At 37.9% G+C, this 17,119-nt stretch overlaps 1 protein-coding gene across 1 annotated transcript; it reads right to left on the reverse strand.

Moving 5' to 3' along the window:
- Positions 1-1,837: 1,837 nt before the first annotated feature.
- On the reverse strand, positions 1,838-16,876 carry LOC139946089 (uncharacterized). The gene is made up of 16 exons (XM_071943694.1): positions 16,585-16,876; positions 14,380-14,709; positions 13,814-14,071; positions 13,202-13,336; positions 12,635-12,784; positions 10,558-10,659; positions 9,762-9,880; positions 8,923-9,178; positions 7,822-7,932; positions 7,426-7,586; positions 6,394-6,507; positions 6,116-6,192; positions 5,399-5,439; positions 4,689-4,785; positions 4,095-4,191; positions 1,838-3,606 (listed from the first exon to the last, which is right to left on the reverse strand). The coding sequence occupies exons 1-16, from the start codon at positions 16,676-16,678 to the stop codon at positions 3,535-3,537; spliced, it is 2,214 nt and encodes a 737-aa protein (XP_071799795.1). The 5' UTR covers positions 16,679-16,876; the 3' UTR covers positions 1,838-3,534.
- Between the last annotated feature and the right edge of the window lie 243 nt (positions 16,877-17,119).

Below are 17,119 nucleotides of genomic sequence, written 5' to 3' on the forward strand. Positions count from 1 at the left end.
TTTTTTATGTTTAAAACTACGACCCCCGAGGTAATTCCCGGAGCGCTGTATTTTCCCGAGGCGCAGCCGAAAGAATGGAACAGTTCGGGGTATTTCACTGCATCTACTGTTGGCCATATACCTTCAAATAAATGGTCTCTTCTGTATCACTTATTGCAAACTCGTACAAAATTAAAGTCAACATATACTGTGTGAATATTCTTCTTCTGAAAAACCGTAATACATTCTGTGTAAATATAGGGGTAAGTTCACTTCTATGGAAATGAAAATAAGTGTAAAGTATTTACAAATTTGTATTATTTTTACTTCAGAGATCAAATTATTATTCGGTGTTTTATGTACATCCCATATACATGTACAGCGCTTTGGTATCGGTGAGCATAGTATAGTATAGTATACAAAATATTGCCTGCTTAGATTAGAAATACGACCCCGAGTGACCCCCGGAGCGCTCTATGGTCCGGGATAATTCACTGCATCTACCGTTAGCCATCCTTCAAATGGTCTCTTGCTGGCATGGAACACTCATTGCAAACTCATGCAAAATTGAAGTCAACGGTTTATGCCTTGATCAAGACACTTTACTATAACAATTTGCTTTTCTTCACCCAGGGGATGTTAAAATGGGTACCTACGAGGATAGAGGTTGATATTGTGTATGAAAATGCCCGGTTGCCGAGGTTGTGTATGAGCCCACAGGGAGCTAAGAAATATTACAGGGATGTTACTGGCCCAATGGCCAGCGCATTGAGACGGTTATTGTTAGTGCACTATATAGTTCAAGTCACCTGGAAGTGGTATTTTTTTTTTTAAAATAAAGCTTTTGTCACAAAGATATGTGTTCTGATGAGTAGAATATGAATAAATAGTTAACTAAGGTTAAAAAAAAAACCAAATTGTTTTCGTTTTATTTACAAATTTAAGAGTAGGCCCGACCTGAGAGGGCGCAGTTCGTGACGTCAATCGAGGCGCGGTATTTGAGGAGAAAATGTGTAGTCTGGCCCCGTACATTACGTCTGGGTACCTGATCGATATGATGCATACGTACAGAACTACTACGGTCAGGAACCATGTCTGCACGTGTAACCCGGAAAATGGGTACACTTAGAAAAAGAATGAATAAAGCTAAATAAAAATACTAACTATGGGGGGTACTCGCTTGAACAAACGAGAAAAACCAAGATCGGGTAGGGCTAAGACGCGAGGAGATGCAAAAAAATAGGAACAGTGACTCAAAGTGTAGGTTTCTCAACAAAAACCAAACAAAATAACTTTGTTGACTATAAATCAATCAACAAAAGCAGTATTAAACAATAAAAACCTCTAGACCAAACTCAGGATCTAAACTTTCTTCCTTATAAACCTTAAATTAAGCCTGTCAAACCTAAACCAGGATATTAAACTGAGACTCAAAAACCAAAACTGAAATACAAAAAAAAAAACAGTTAAAGGAACACGTTGCCTTGGATCGGACGAGTTGGTCAAAACAAAAGCGTTTGTAACCGTTTTTTATAAAATGCATATGGTTGGAAAGATGTTTTAAAAGTAGAATACAATGATCCACACAAGTTTGCCTCGAAATTGCGTGGTTTTCCTTCTACTGTGCGAACTAACATGGTCGGCCATTTATGGGAGTCAAAATTTTGACCCCCATAAATGGCCGACGTGTTAGTCGACGAGGTAAAAGGCAAACCACGCAATTTCGAGGCATGTTTGTGTGGATCATTGTATTCTACTTTTACAACATCTTTCTACCCATATGCATTTTATAAAAAACGGTTACAAACGCTTTTCAAAGACCAACTCGACCGATCCAAGGCAACGTGTTCCTTTAAACCCAAATAAAACTAAAACCTGAAACACAGTTAAACCAGATTAAAACTAAAACACAGTGCCAAAGAAAAGTTACAAATTAAAATCAAAATGGCGTTAGGACACCGAGTCCAAAATAGCAGAAAATACACTTGAAGATGGCAAATTAATCGTAGAAGTTAAAACTTGTGATGAGAGAACACATAATTGTGCAGTGTTCCTCTCTCGCTGCCTGGCTGCTATCTGATTATGTACAATGCACTGGATGGGTGACTTCACTACCAAAGGATTAAAAACTGTTTACAAACATGTAACAAAAGACTTCTAAGAAATAACAACCTACATTCACACGCCGTGCTAAAGTTGGTCTAAGTCCACTTAGACCGGTTCGGGTTCAACTTTTGTGCGTGTGAACGCAAATAAAGTTAGACCGGATCGGGTTTAAACCCCAAAACTTAAACCGTCAAGCGAGGCGGTCTAAGTCTAAACCGGTTCGGGTTTATCTTTTAACACTGCGTGTGGACAGAATGACATCCGGTTTTAACTCACAACGGACGACCCATTGTGTGGTTCAATGCACACGCCCGGGACCCGGAGTGCTTGTATACGGTTTCTGTTGCCTCTGATGCTGAAAAGCACCGAGTATTTATATTACTTTCTTGCCGCTTACCGAGTTGGCGAAACCCTCTCGATCGGTGTATGCAGTTTAACACAGGCCCACGCCCATGATTCATTAAATTTTGAAACTAAATTATATTTTCCAAGCTTTTTTTGTTTAGTGTCCTACAATAAATTGAAACTGTTTTTCATGCGCAGCACAGCGAAGAAGCATAATTTGTATTGCTTCTCACATGTACAGCGCTGCCATCCCATAGTGATCACTCTCTGATATCCCATAGTTATCATCACCGATCCCGTGGATGTGCCTTTCTATTTCCGTCACCGTTACTAGCGTGCTGTACTTTCAATCTAGGAGAATGAACTGCAGTGGGCGCGAGGCTGTGTGTAGGGGAAATTCGCTACGCCAGCAATGTCACCACGTTGTTGGGAAGTTGGGAAAATACTGCAAAGTACATGTATTTACGTAACTTGCACGTGTGTAGTTGTGTTTATGAACGAATCGGAATAAAAATCGCGGCACCAGCTTTTGAGAGATCGCAACTTCCAATCGATTGAAGTACAAACTAAAAGTATTTATTAAATCGGAAACAGTGGTATAAAACAAAACACAAAAATGAAACGTGTTCTGTTTCATGGAATATGGACAATATTTTGGTGAGTTTTCTCGGCGGTTTGTATCAATATTTTGTTTGTTTAAAAAAATAATTTCGAGTCGTGTTCATGTTTGTTTTAAGTGCCCATATCCTCCTATTAACTGTTACCGCGTTCGACTGAGCCATTTTTTTGTATCCAATAATATGCCCTGTCTGATCATCCAGGGCATGGGGCGCTCAGTATCTCGGCATACTCGGTGCGTGAATCTGATGAATAAAACCGGATGTTAGAGCAATGGGGTCGCGTCTACTTTTACCTCTTAAAACCGAAGATAAACCGGATCGGGTTTAACTCTGTGCTGTCTGAACGCAATGGCTTTTTATTTTTACGACCACCCCCCGCTGCTCATAAAAGTTAGACCGGTTCGGGTCTAAGTTAGTACGCTGTCTGAACATAATAACACAATGAATTTTCTACCTCTACTACACACGCACCAATTACCCCTTCTTAGTTATCATCGAGCTCTGGACATATCTCATAAAACTTCACACCAGGGGTGGACGACAGCCGTATGAAATTCTGAAATGATAAATATTGAAGTTATAAATTGTTTGCATTATTTCTTTCCGGTGTAATACGTATCAAATTTTCTAGAAAAAAAACTCAAAACAACCACCTGGATTCTTCAATTCCAACAAGCTGCTTAAACACAAAATGTTGCTTAACAATTTCCCGCTGAGCAGAAGTGAGCGGGATACCAGCCACATACCGTACTGTCATTAGGTGACATAGCACCTTAGCTGTTCACTTTATTCAGCTAAACAAACATTTTCAGCTAAATAGATACATAAGCAGCCCTGAAATTTAGCTCTGGTTTTAGAAAGATAGTTCAAATCAATTCAATAAACATTTATATTACACGATGGCAGTAATAAAGTATGCCTACTGGTTATTTACAAGTATATTATTAATGTAGGTGTGAGTAATTAACGTCACGTAATAAACAACGCAGCAAAAACACCAATCTTCAAAAAATATCGATAAATGATATTTGGAATCCACTTTACCTTTAGTGTTTTGCACACGGATAGAATTTCCACCAGTTTACGGAACTTGGGTCGATCACGAGGGGTCACATTCCAGCACCGGTGCATCAATTCATATCTTAAGTGATAAGAAAAGGTTAACATTTCATGGGTTAGCACATTTTGGTAAGGTAAAATCATCACATCCAAACCGCAAAATGAATTAGTGAACAGTGACTAAAAACAGTCCATTGGGGTAGGTGGACGTGACCTCATCGCCAGTCCATATAATTATGTACATGTTTATGTAAAAGCAATTTGACGGAGTGATGATTCCTACTTTTACTTTATGGATGACTTTTTGGATGCTAGGTGGCAGCAGACATGCCAGGTAAAATCCATTGTTCGCGGTAGTGTTTGCATCCTCAGAACTACGCAAACAATGAAAATTTGACCTGGAAAGCCGTATTCGAATCGGCTTCTACAACTACGGCTACGGCTGTTGCTAAGGGTGTTGCCAGGACGTCCTATACCTCACCGCATAATGACGCGGAAACTTAGCCGTAGCCGCCAATTCGAATACGGTCACAGTCTGCTGCCACCTAGCGTTCTAAAGTCTCCGATTGCTTGTCTTACATATCTAGTGAGCAGTAGCTGGGATTAGGCAAGCGATATCCCGACTTCAACTTCGAGACTAGCATACTAGTTGGGATATCTGAGTACGGTGTTGCACCTTTAAGGGAAACACACAAAATGTTGGATTTAATAAAACAATGCTTCATGAGAAACTTAAACCCAATTTGGTCGACGAAGTTGCGAGAGAATTATGGAAGAAAAAACACTATGGTCGCACTAGTTGCGTGCATGCTTTCAGATGCCTTGGATTCGAGACTGTTGACGTGTCCAAACGTCATAGTGACCATTGACCTGTTGTGTTTATGACAATACATATGTCCCAACATGGCGATGTTCAGTTAACTTCAATGTGTGTCTTTGTCCAGTCATTTGTGTCATCAAACTGAGTAAGTCCAACCAATTATTATTACAGAAACCACAGCTGAGGTATCGAATTCAATTCAAATATTTTAGTGAGAAAACTACTTCTTTCTCAAAAACAACGTTTCTTCACAGGGAGAGCCGTTTATCACAATTTTTGATACTATCAAAGGCTCTCCATTGCTCAGCGCAACCAAGTAAGTTTAAATGCTAACAATTATATTTGAGTAATTACCAATAGTGTCCAGTGCTTTTAACACACATTACTACGGGTTGTACTGACCCAGAAATGGGTTTGACCCCGAGGGACCCGGATGTATTTAAACCCGGATGTAAGTTTAGCAGCTTACCAAGAGTTACAATTTCCCACAGAAGAACCCCAAAGGACCACCTAATGGAGCAAATGAGATAAAAAACAATACGATCAAAAACACGTGGTTTTTAACATTTCATAGATCTTTGAACAAGTTGTTTCCAATTTAACACAACCTTTATTAGAACCTTGATAAATTCATGTATTTCTTGACTGACTAAATTGCAGCAATCGCAGTACGTCATTGTCAACGTCAATTTTTGAGAATCCTCAGATACTATTTTTGACGTTGACAGTGCAAATAACCAGTATATTAAGTCCGAAATACTTTAATGGTGGATCGTATTATTAGAAACTTCACAAACTTGATTTCATTGAAGTATATCGTCTGCTCAGAACTCGGTTCTTAGTGTATGGATTTCGTAAGGGTGCATAATATTTTTTTCCTGGTTGGGGTTTATAGATCAAGAGTGGTCTTCAAAGTATTATTTTGTTTGGCAAAAATGCGTTTCCAAGAAAAAATAACAGTATTTAATTTTTGTGTATTTAAAAAAATGCATATGGCCTATGCATTTAATGACCCTTTGAGCGTTACGCAGGTCTGTATAAAATTGCTATAATGCCGTTATAGACCGACTAAACAGAATAGTTAGTCTTCGTTCAAGTTGTTTACGCGGTTTCGTTATGCACGAGATATGCACATTGAATCGCTTGGATATAGTTATAGCATTAATGGTAAATAAATTGTACTTACACGTCGGTCATTGATGAGTGTTTAGCAGTGTTTAGTGCCTCCAGTGGCTTCCAGCGAAATGACACTCTTTTCTGAAACTAATTCGGCAAAATTATTTATTAGTTAAAGTTTTTCAAAGGTTAATAAAACTAGGGAGCCTAAAATGTGAATCCACAAATGATAATAATAAACATAATATAGGTTTTATCGACCAATTTAAAACAAAATCCATTCAGTTTAACACTTCATTTTTGTCAGTTTCCTGTGTTGCACAACACAATATAGATAGAAATAGTTACCGTTGTTGTATCCAGGTAGGTGTTTTCGACACGTGACAAACCAAAGTCAGAGATTTTGGCAACCAGATTTCCATCGAGAAGGATATTCCTTGCCGCCAAATCTTGATGAACTATCTGTGGAATAATATTACCAACTTTATTTTTTATAGCGCCTAAGAAAGTCCCAATAAACGAGTGATATCTCCAAGGTAATGATAGGCCTATCAAGTATTCAGTTTAATTCAACTTCAAATTTATTTTCATACAAAATGAAAACTATATAAATAAATATAATTTAATTGGCTTTAATTTATGTTTATAATTTAATTGGTTATAATTTTCCCGCCTTTTTCTGGATCCTTCCCTTAATCCCATTCCCCTTTTTATATATAAATTGATATGTATTTGTTTGTATTTGATTGTTTGTACATGTTTATGCCTCTGAAGAAGGTCCGGTTTGGATCGAAAGCTAAGGACATCTCTCCTACTCATAATAAATATAATATGTATAATAAAAGTAAACAGAATACATGAACTTTAGTCAATTGAATTAACAAAAGGATGCAGAAGCGAAATTATTAACAGTGGTGTGTGTGGAGGCATCGTCTCTGAAGACTAGGTATGTGGCGAGATGCCTTGGACAGACTTGACACATAAAAAAACAAAGAACAAGCACACGGAAATTTGGATCAAGATATAACCTAAGCATGAAGACTTACGGATAAGCTAGAAAGGTACGTAAGCCTATTGAAGAAAATGTCTGAAATTATATCAAGTTATAAATTGCCAATCTATGCCGAGCTTAATGTATTGTAAACATTCCTTCCAAATCTAATGAGAAATACAGAACGTTGTCGTTAGTAAAAGAAAGAAAGTTGGGCGTGTGATGATACACGGCTCAAATACAGTCTGAATGCAAAATTTCAATTTATATACTACAACGTACAATGGAGACTGACTGCATATCATTGTTTAAATTTCATAACTCATATGCAAAAACAACACCAACGTTGAACACATTTGTTGGAGTCTCATAGTCAGAAATGCCATTACCTTATTCATAGCAAGATGCTGCATTCCTTTGGCCACATCCAGAGCAAATGTAAGCAGCGTCTCAGAAGATGGGAAAGTTCCTGTGGGCGCTAAGCGGGACCGTCTCAAGTGAGATCGGAGGTTACCGTATGGCATAAACTCAAGAGCTACGCACAAGTCATCTGTTCAGAGTTTGGGAAGAATACAAACATGTCTTCAAGTGCTTCAACATCGCAAGTTACTGTAATATCTTTAAAAAGTGTGTTCTTTATTTGGTCTGTTTTGAAGTGTCGAGACCGAGCAGTTAAAGACACTGGACTCAAAAAGTAACTCGAGTCAATATTCACCCTAAAATAAATATTGATATCGCCTGTATTTAAAATCGACCGGGTTATTCTGAATTTGACCGTCACTCACCATCATGTGTGCAGACTCCAAGGATGTTGACCAAGTTGGGATGATTGCCAATCCGAGTCATGGACCCGAATGCCGTCATAAATTTATCATTATCTGTTGGTGATGCAGTTGCTGTAGTTAAATCAAATCATAATGGAGACAGAAAGTTTACTCGGAACACAGCCCAAAACAATACGTTGTTGCTAAACCTGCATAATAAAAGGCTATTGGTGGCGCACTATATTTTGAACAAAATTTGCACCTTAAGTACTGACACTTTTATCCCGATGTGTGAGAAGAAGTGGGGATATCATCCTAGCTATACACACACTGCGACTGAGGGGGAACCACAGACAATGAAGTAATTTGTTGTGGTGCCCAGATCGGCAAGACCTGTACACGGCTATATACAGACTTGGATAACTTTACTGAGATTGCCTCGGACAGCGACCTATATGCTAAACGGGTCATTATAGTGCATGCCTTTCATTAGAGTGCATGCCTTTGAATAATATAGACACAGTATACATTATAATTATATCCAGATTATGTTCAGCCGCAGGTGCACTTCCTATCTCCCGACGAGCTTAATTCATGCAGATAAAAAATGGCGCCCTTTATATAGTTATAATAATAAAATATAAAAAACATTTATATAAGCGACAAATCCATTGCAAAAATGCTCCCAGGCGCTGAACAATATTAATAATAAGAAAAACTATAGCATTTTAAACCATGAAAAATAAAATCATGAAAAAGTCTAAAACAAGATCCCACAAATGTAAGCAGTCGATCACAATTACAGAAAACAAAATATATAAAACCTGAAACGGTTACCAAAAGATCCACTAAAGATAGTATTTAAAACGAAAACACTTGGTTTGTTTTCGATAGCTTTATATGCATCGTTAGACTAGTTTACATGTTGACTTATTAAAAGAGAACTTCCTTATTGTAGTGAACTATAGTTTTCCTTTAGCTTAGTTAACATATAAGAGTATGTACGGAAAGCATAGTTTGGTATATTCCTATTGTTTAAAGGTATGGATAAACCAGTTTGTAGGCCTACGTGCTTTAAGTTTGGATGTACTGGTCAATTAGTCAAGTTTGCTCGTTGTTTACCTTTGAGTCTGCTAATGGTAGCTTCGTGAACTGTCCCGTTTTTAGTCACAGATCCACCAGTCACTTCCCCAAAGTTACCAATTGAAAGTATATCGGTACCAAAGTGCACAAACTCCCTATCCACGCAATGCTGCATGGCCCACGAGGGTATACCAACGACAACGTTTGTATATGGGTTGGCTGTGTCACGGTGAGCAAGGATTGGCGAAGGGACGTGCCGAGATTGATCACGCATATCCGTGTTAGAAACCGTAGCCTGTTTAGTATGAAAGAAACGGGCAACGAACACTGTTTAGTTGTTGCTAATTTTTAAAATTTGTGTTTATTTCTTTCGCTCTTGCTTTGAAACTATAAAGCTAATTATTCAACAACAAAAACAAAAAAGGACAAGAACAACAATAACAAGAACAAGGACAAGAACAACAACGACGACGACGACAATGACAATGACAATGACAACATCAATATGAACAACAACAATAACATCAACAACAACAATAACAACAACAACAACGGCAGCAGCAATAAAAACAACACCAATACATCAATACCACAAAACAAACAATCCACAAATAATGCCATTGTATAGCACTCAACAAGAAACAAGATAGTAAAGATTACAGATAGCCTATACAAGTATATACGATTTCACGTGACATAATCACGTGATGCAAAACAAAAACGCAAAGAAAATATTTAAAATTGTACAACAAATTTGTTTTCTGTATGAAAACAAATCTGAAATGAAAGAATACACAAAGCTCCCGTTCATACCTAAAAAGGCTTATAATAAACAAACGAACATCTTTTCTGAAGGTAAAACGAGTCATGCAACTTACCGATGATGTTTTGCCACGGCGATGGCAACATTCATTGATTAACGCCAATAATAAAACAATCACAAAGATACCAGAAACACTGCTGACGACTATCAACAGGATGTAAGGGTTCGGTTCAACTGTTGTTGTAAAACATAAAAAGGTTTTGTAAAGTGAAAGAGATTTCCACAATAATGTTTAGCCTACAGAGTGGTCAAAGTCAGAGAAGAACTTATAAAACACAACATGGCGCTGAATTAAAAAGTTCAAAGACACACATTCAATTGTTGTTCTTCCATTAAACTAAACTTTTCAAAAAGTTGCGCTTAATTTCACTACTCGATTACGACACTCACCCTATTCTTAATTTGTTTTTGTTTTTTATTCAATTTCTTAATTCTGGTTGTGAAGCCAAAAAATCGAACTTAAATACTGTAATAGCATAGAGCTATGTGGTTGCAAGTATGTCTATTAGATTTAATCATGCACTCTTGTACAATCTTGAACTCGGCTGAATTATTTAACTGAATTGTGAAAACATAATAATGTTGGACTTTATTCTTTATTTTTCCTTCTATGGATACCTAAGACAAAAGGAACAACAATACGTCTCCACAGGGAAAAGGAGCAATTTTCAACAAGGAATTCTGTCTGCAACCATTTGAACGATCTTTGAAGGTATGAAAAGGAGCAATTTTCAACAAGGAGTTCTGTCTGCAAATCATTTCAAATTATCTTTGAAGGTATGGTACAGGGAAACATTGGGTAAGAAGTTTCCTCAGGGATCCAAAAATAGAAAACTTAAGATGATACTTACCTCCTGTATCGATACACCAACCCGTATATTTATCGCATGTATTGGATCCCCGACATCTGCATGTCTGTGTACATCCTGCACCATACATTCCATTAAGACATTCTATTCAAGAGATATAAGTAAAGCAAATAAATATATCCAATTAAACTATTTCTGTGATGTCACTCTATTGATGAAAGTGTAAGTCATGTTTACGACCCACACTCCAGATTATTTACGAATCTATTAATTGTAGAATTGTTACAACTAAAGTACAAACTTCTGTGTTGTTGTATATGCCCTTTTTGCCTTAATGTATTTATTGGGATTTAGGAGACATACGCCTCTTGACGATAGATATATATTTTTAACTTTTATGCTCCCCTGGGCACCCCACTGTTGTTTTACTTCGTTTTCTTAAATATTTGTAATGTATGTACATGTGCTTGTAAATGTGCTTGCCCGAATAAATATTATTATTATTATTAGTAGTAGTAGTAGTTCTACTTGAAAATGACTATCTTTCCAAATTGAAATATTATGAATCACACTTAAGAAACGTATGAACCTAATTCTATGACACAGATTTGACTTGATCAAACTGACTCCCCGTACCTACTACACATAGTGTTAGATTCTTACGTCACAATCTCTACCTGAAAATCTAGAGATGCAGCTGATCCATCAGTTTTTTGTTAAAGACACGGCAGTGTATATGTTAGCCTAAACAGTGTCTTAGTAAACGAGCAATGGAGAGCTTCAGTAGTATAACATCGTGAGGAACGGCTCCCTCTGAAGTAACGTATATTTTTTTAGCACACTCAAATTTTGAACAGATTTTAGCCTGAAGCCTATAATTAGGCATCTGGAAGCACACAAACTTGTGTAACAGTTTTTTATATACTATTCTCTTCCCATTTCGATGACCAATTGAGTAAAAATTTTCTCAGAGTTGGTTATTTTATGCATATGTTGGGATATACCAATTGAGAATACTGGTCTCAGAGAATGACCAATGGTCCCAGTGCCTTTAAACCAAACTGAGTCCCTGACAACTACAGGGCTAAATCTTACCTGTATCACAGTCTCTGCCTGAGTATCCAGAGATGCAGCTGGATCCATAGGGATCTGGCAAACCAAACTGACTACCCGTGCAGCTAGTGATGGATTCTTACCTGTTTTACAGTCTCTGCCTGAATATCCATGGAGATGCAGCTGGATCCACCAAAGTGTCTCCCTGTTCAACTATAGATGGTACTATATTCTTACCTGTATCACAGTCTCTGCCTGAATATCTAGAGATGCAGCTGGATCCATAGGGATCTGGCAAACCAAACTGACTACCCGTGCGGCTAGTGATGGATTCTTACCTGTATCACAGTCTCTCCATGAATATCCATGGATCCACCAAAGTGTCTCCCTGTTCAACTATAGATGGTATTATAACACCCCATTGCAAGTATTCTGCCTGCTCATTGGTTTAGAGCGCGTCACATGACATGTCTTAGTTTTGCTAGACGACGGCCGTGTGATGATGCGTCGGTTTGCCATGCGCTAGTCCGAAGACTAGCACATGGCGCCGTGCGCTAGTCCGACAGACGAGCACATGGCGTGCAGTACCCAGACGTCCGTTGCGTGAACGAGGATGATAAATTAATAGTCTGTAACCATTTCAGATTGCACGACACTACATGCAACACAGTAAGTAAAAGTGTTTGCAATCTGTATTCGCGGCGTCCGTGGATTTCAGCATTCAGGTCTGTAACTTAATAATAATAGTACAGTATTTAGAAATGTTTGGGGTGTTATAATACAAATATTGACTGTCTTTACTCGTGCGATGGTTAGAAACTATGACTCTCTCGGTGATCCCCGGAGCGTTCTATTTTCCCCTCGGCTTCGCCTCGGGAAAATAGAACGCTCCGGGGATCACCTCGGGAGTCATAGTTTTAACCATAGCACTCGAAGCAGTCAATATCTGTATACTATAGTCTTACATGTATCACAGTCTCTTCCTGAATATCCAGAGATGCAGCTGGATCCATAGGGATCAGGCAAACCAAACTGACTACCCGTGCAGCAAGTGATAGATTCTTACCTATGTTACAGTCTCTGCCTGAATATCCAGAGATGCAGCTGGATCCATAGGGATCTGGCAAGCTGAACTGTGTCCCGGTACAATTCTCAACAGTGTGGTTTGGTCCGCATTCAAATTCACAATTCCAGCCGAATTTATGTTTACCGCAAGCTTCAGAAGAACAAAAAATCAAACACAACCTTCAACGCTTTGGAGTAACTTTCTGTTAGGTACATATGACACAATAGCCCAACTTCGCAGGGCTGCAGTAAAAAAATATGCTAAGCACGACATAATATGCTTACAATAATAAGGTTATTAGCCAAACCATTTCACAAGCACCATTAATTTGTTGTGACTGCCTGCTCACTTCTACTTTAATACCAGAAACCGTTAAGGAATATTTTCTACTGAAGCAGCCTATAGGTCTTTAAAGGTAGTTGAAGAAAGTTTAAGTCTTGCTTAGATTATTTTTGAAGCGATGTTTCACATGAAGACATACATTTACATACTTGATGTTTTTTTTTTAAATCTTAATTCAACGAAAGTTAAATTCCACAGTGAATTATAGATTTGTTTATAGCTCACCATTGGAGCAGTTTGTCCCGCTGAATCCTGGTGCACAGATGCATTGACCTGTTTTATCATCACACACTCCTCCATTGTAGCATGGATCGCAATCATCTGTACAGCTCGGTGGACCCCATCTACCAGCCGAACAAACTGGAAACAACAATTATAACATTGAATGCTTTTGAGTTTGCCGAACATAACACTACCATACTTCTATACACTATCTAGAAGACGATACAATCCTAGCTCCTCTCAGATAATTAAACAGTCACTACGGAACATACAACCTGTCAGATTGAACTAAATGGGTGTAGACAAAGCCAGAAACCAGACCCTGTAGTATAGAGATACCCATATTACAATCCTTTTGTTTCATACTTTTTCAAATTTCAATTTGGTCCGGGGTCGTCCGAGAGCGTCAGGGTTATCCTCTTTCTTTATTTACGTGTCTGTCCCTTGTACTGTATGTTTGATAAATCTTGTTATCTTCTCCACTTTTTGAGGTTTTGAGGAAATAAATAAATAATAATAAATTACTATCACCAACTAGTTCACACGGAACCTCCTAGCCAAGATCCCTAGAGGATGTTTTATGGAGGAAACCAAAACCAGTACCAAGGAACTTACCTCTAACTATAACTCTGATCAAACTGGCAGGTTCATTTGGTCCCGTTAGCCTCGCCCCGTAAACATCACCATGTTGAACCTCATAGGAGGCTATTTTTATTTTGTTCCCAAAAAACAGTGACGTGTTACTCCTGAACCGAAACACTTGCGAATCGACTTCGTTATCATCGGTCGATAGGATTGGCAGTGTTACGTCTTCTCCAGCGTTGACTATAAGCGTTCCGGAGTTAAAGTAGAATCCCTCGAGCTTTCCTCTCCCTGGGGAGAATTCAAAAACATAAACGATTCCCAAAATAATAAACAATGCAAATGTGTTCGGAATAATAATGTTTACTTAAGAATGCATCGGTACGATGGTAAATAAAATCGTTGATTGTCTGTGAAACCATTTGATTGTTTTAATCCTATATAGATTTAGACGTATACATAAAACTAATGTTTTTGAGATATCGCCGAAAATTTCGGAGCAATTTTTATGTCCATCAGATCCGCTGTAGTCAATATTTCTTTGTTGAACCACAAGTAAAGTTACATAAAAGAAGGCATAAGAGCAGGTACAAACTTACTTGTGTGAGTGATACTGTACACAGCAGGTGTAAAAGAGTTCACATTGTTTCGATCGTTACAAGAATACAACCCACTGGTGCCATACGTTGCGTTATTGGATACCGTCAGAGCACGTCTGTTATTGGATTGACTTGTTTCACCAACCAGGGTTCCTGACGATTGATCTGTTGTTCCGTTGGAAGTAAATCGTATTGAGAATTGAATGCCGAGATTCAGCGGTCTACTGTATGGCGGTGTTTGTGTGCTTCTAAAACAGGTGAACGTCGTAGTGCCAGAAGCGTTTATGTCGTACAACATGGGGGAAGCCATCATCAAGTGTAGCACCTCACCTAAATCAGAGACATTAATATTTCTTTTAAAACGAAATAAAATGTTAACAGGCAACAATATGTACATGAATGCTTTCCGTGTCACGGCGTGACCTTTTTTCGCAGACGACCTGTTGTTGATTGACCTGTTGTTGATTAGAATAATCTTTATTCCGTATATAAAAGAACTATTGACTGAAGGCAGTGGACAATATTGGTAATTACTCAAAATATTTATCATAAAACCTTTCTTGATTAATACGAGTAAAGGGGAGAGATTCATAGTATAAAACATTATGAGAAACAGCTCCCTCTGAAGTGACGTATAGTTTTCGAGAAGGAGTAATTTTCGAGAACTCAGGAGGTCTTGAAATCAGGCACGAATCACACAACTTCGTGTGACAATGGTGCGACAAGGGTGTTTTTTTTTCTTTGATTAATATCTCGCAACTTCGACGACCGATTGAGCTCAAATTTTCACATGTTTGTTAATTTATACATGAGATACACCAACTGTGAAGACCAGTCTTTGACAATTACCAACAGTGTCTTTAATAATCGGGACATAGTTAAAATTACAGGCCCTCGGTGATGTCAAAACCATAGCTATGACCTCAGCTTCGCTTCGGGCATGGTTTAGACATCACATTGGGCCTATAATTCTAACTGTGTGCCCCTCATAGCAGTCAATAATTCCATACTATTACCACTTCTGATGTCGTCCTTACGTGTGCAAGCACGTAAGGAAAAGTTACAGAGAAAGTATGATAAGCAGTTAACGTGCAAAGTTGTGTTTAAACACAAAATGTGTGTGAGACGTTTGATCGGTTTTCTGCCTTCATGTCAGGGAGGTCAAGTTTCGCATCAAAACAAGAAACGCATCTCGGGCATAGTAGCACTGCCAATGCTACAGGGTGTTTTTGTCAGAAGATTGCTGCTTTACGGCCTTTATTACTGGACAAAGTACTCTGTGTACCTGGAAGAAGAAGAGATATATAGGCCGCGCCATTTATCGGGTCACATGACGCAATTAGAACAAACACAAACTTTAAAGGCCCACAAAATATACACAAAAATGTGCTGAAGTTAGTATGAAACAAATAATAACGAATGAATCAGATACAACAAAATTACAAATGTGAAACAAGAACGAGGAATGAAAAAAAAGCAACGCTGTGAACTTCAGGTAAAACTTTAAGTTTAGTTCATCGTAGAAGTAAATTTTTGAGAGTGCAAAAGTATAAATACACAAAGGGTTTGTACCTTGGGGATGCACCACACAGTTTATGTCAAAATTCATGCGCCAAGTATTATCATGTTTTGTAAACCCACAGATACTTTGGGTGTCAAGCAATTAAATCCAAGCCTTTGGGGTTCTGTGGTTCAACTTTAAAGGAGACGTGGTGGATAAATTTAGAAATTAGGCTCGAAAGTTTGTCATATTTGGTTTGGGAAATTGACAAGTGTTTCACAAATTGACGGCAGCAAATCGTTTTTTGGGGGCAAGTAGTTTTTTTTTTTTTTTTATAGGGTTTTTCTCTGGGGTAATTAGCAAAAATTCCAAAATTGAAAAAAAAAATTGAAAATAATGTTTGCTTGGTTTTCAAGAGGTTGAGATACTTCGTAAATATTTGTTATATAAGTATTAAGTATTTTCGAACACTTAGCATTTACCTAACGTTGGTTTATATCTATTTGGGTAAACTTTCTGTATCATGCCACCACTTTTTCACTTATTTTTTACACAAACAAATATCTCATTTGAGTAAATTATGTCATCGTATTTCATGAGAAAGTGGTGGCAGGATACGGAAATGTTTATTTAGTGTGGTACAAGTGTGGTTTAAGCAAATTGGGTTTAAGAACTTCATAATGATTCATGTATCTTAAACTTACCTTTGGGCGCGTTTAATTCAGCCATCACGATCAGAAAAGCAAAATAGCAATCCACCATACCACTCCAAGTGTGAACCCGGAAATGACTTCCCATACTTATCGAAATTTTATCAGTCGATCAAGTACACTTTACAAACATACTTCTGTCCAAATATTGTGATTTTCGGTATAAAAAAAAACTACTTGAAAATCTGAACAAAGTATAGCTAGTGCCGAATCTGGGTGCAATTTGTGGCTATTTGTTTTAATCTGATTTGAGAAGTTGTAAAAGCAATGCCAATTTTATATTACGGTATATTGCTGTACTGTGAAGTTGGTAATAAGAACGGCTTACTAACCGTATAGGTGGATTGTGGAGAGAATAGCCCAGAAATATCTGAAAACGCATTGACCCCAACGGGCTATTCATTGGTGCTAGTCAAGCGTTCATAACTATGGCATGTGGGTGTTGGAACTATTTAGATTCAGTTAATCAACAGCATTTATTATGGCCTATTCAGGTTCGGTTTCTTTCATTTATTAGGTCTTCCTTCAA

This window comes from Asterias amurensis, chromosome 13, assembly GCF_032118995.1.
Source record: "Asterias amurensis chromosome 13, ASM3211899v1".
NCBI classification, from domain to species: Eukaryota; Metazoa; Echinodermata; class Asteroidea; order Forcipulatida; family Asteriidae; genus Asterias; species Asterias amurensis.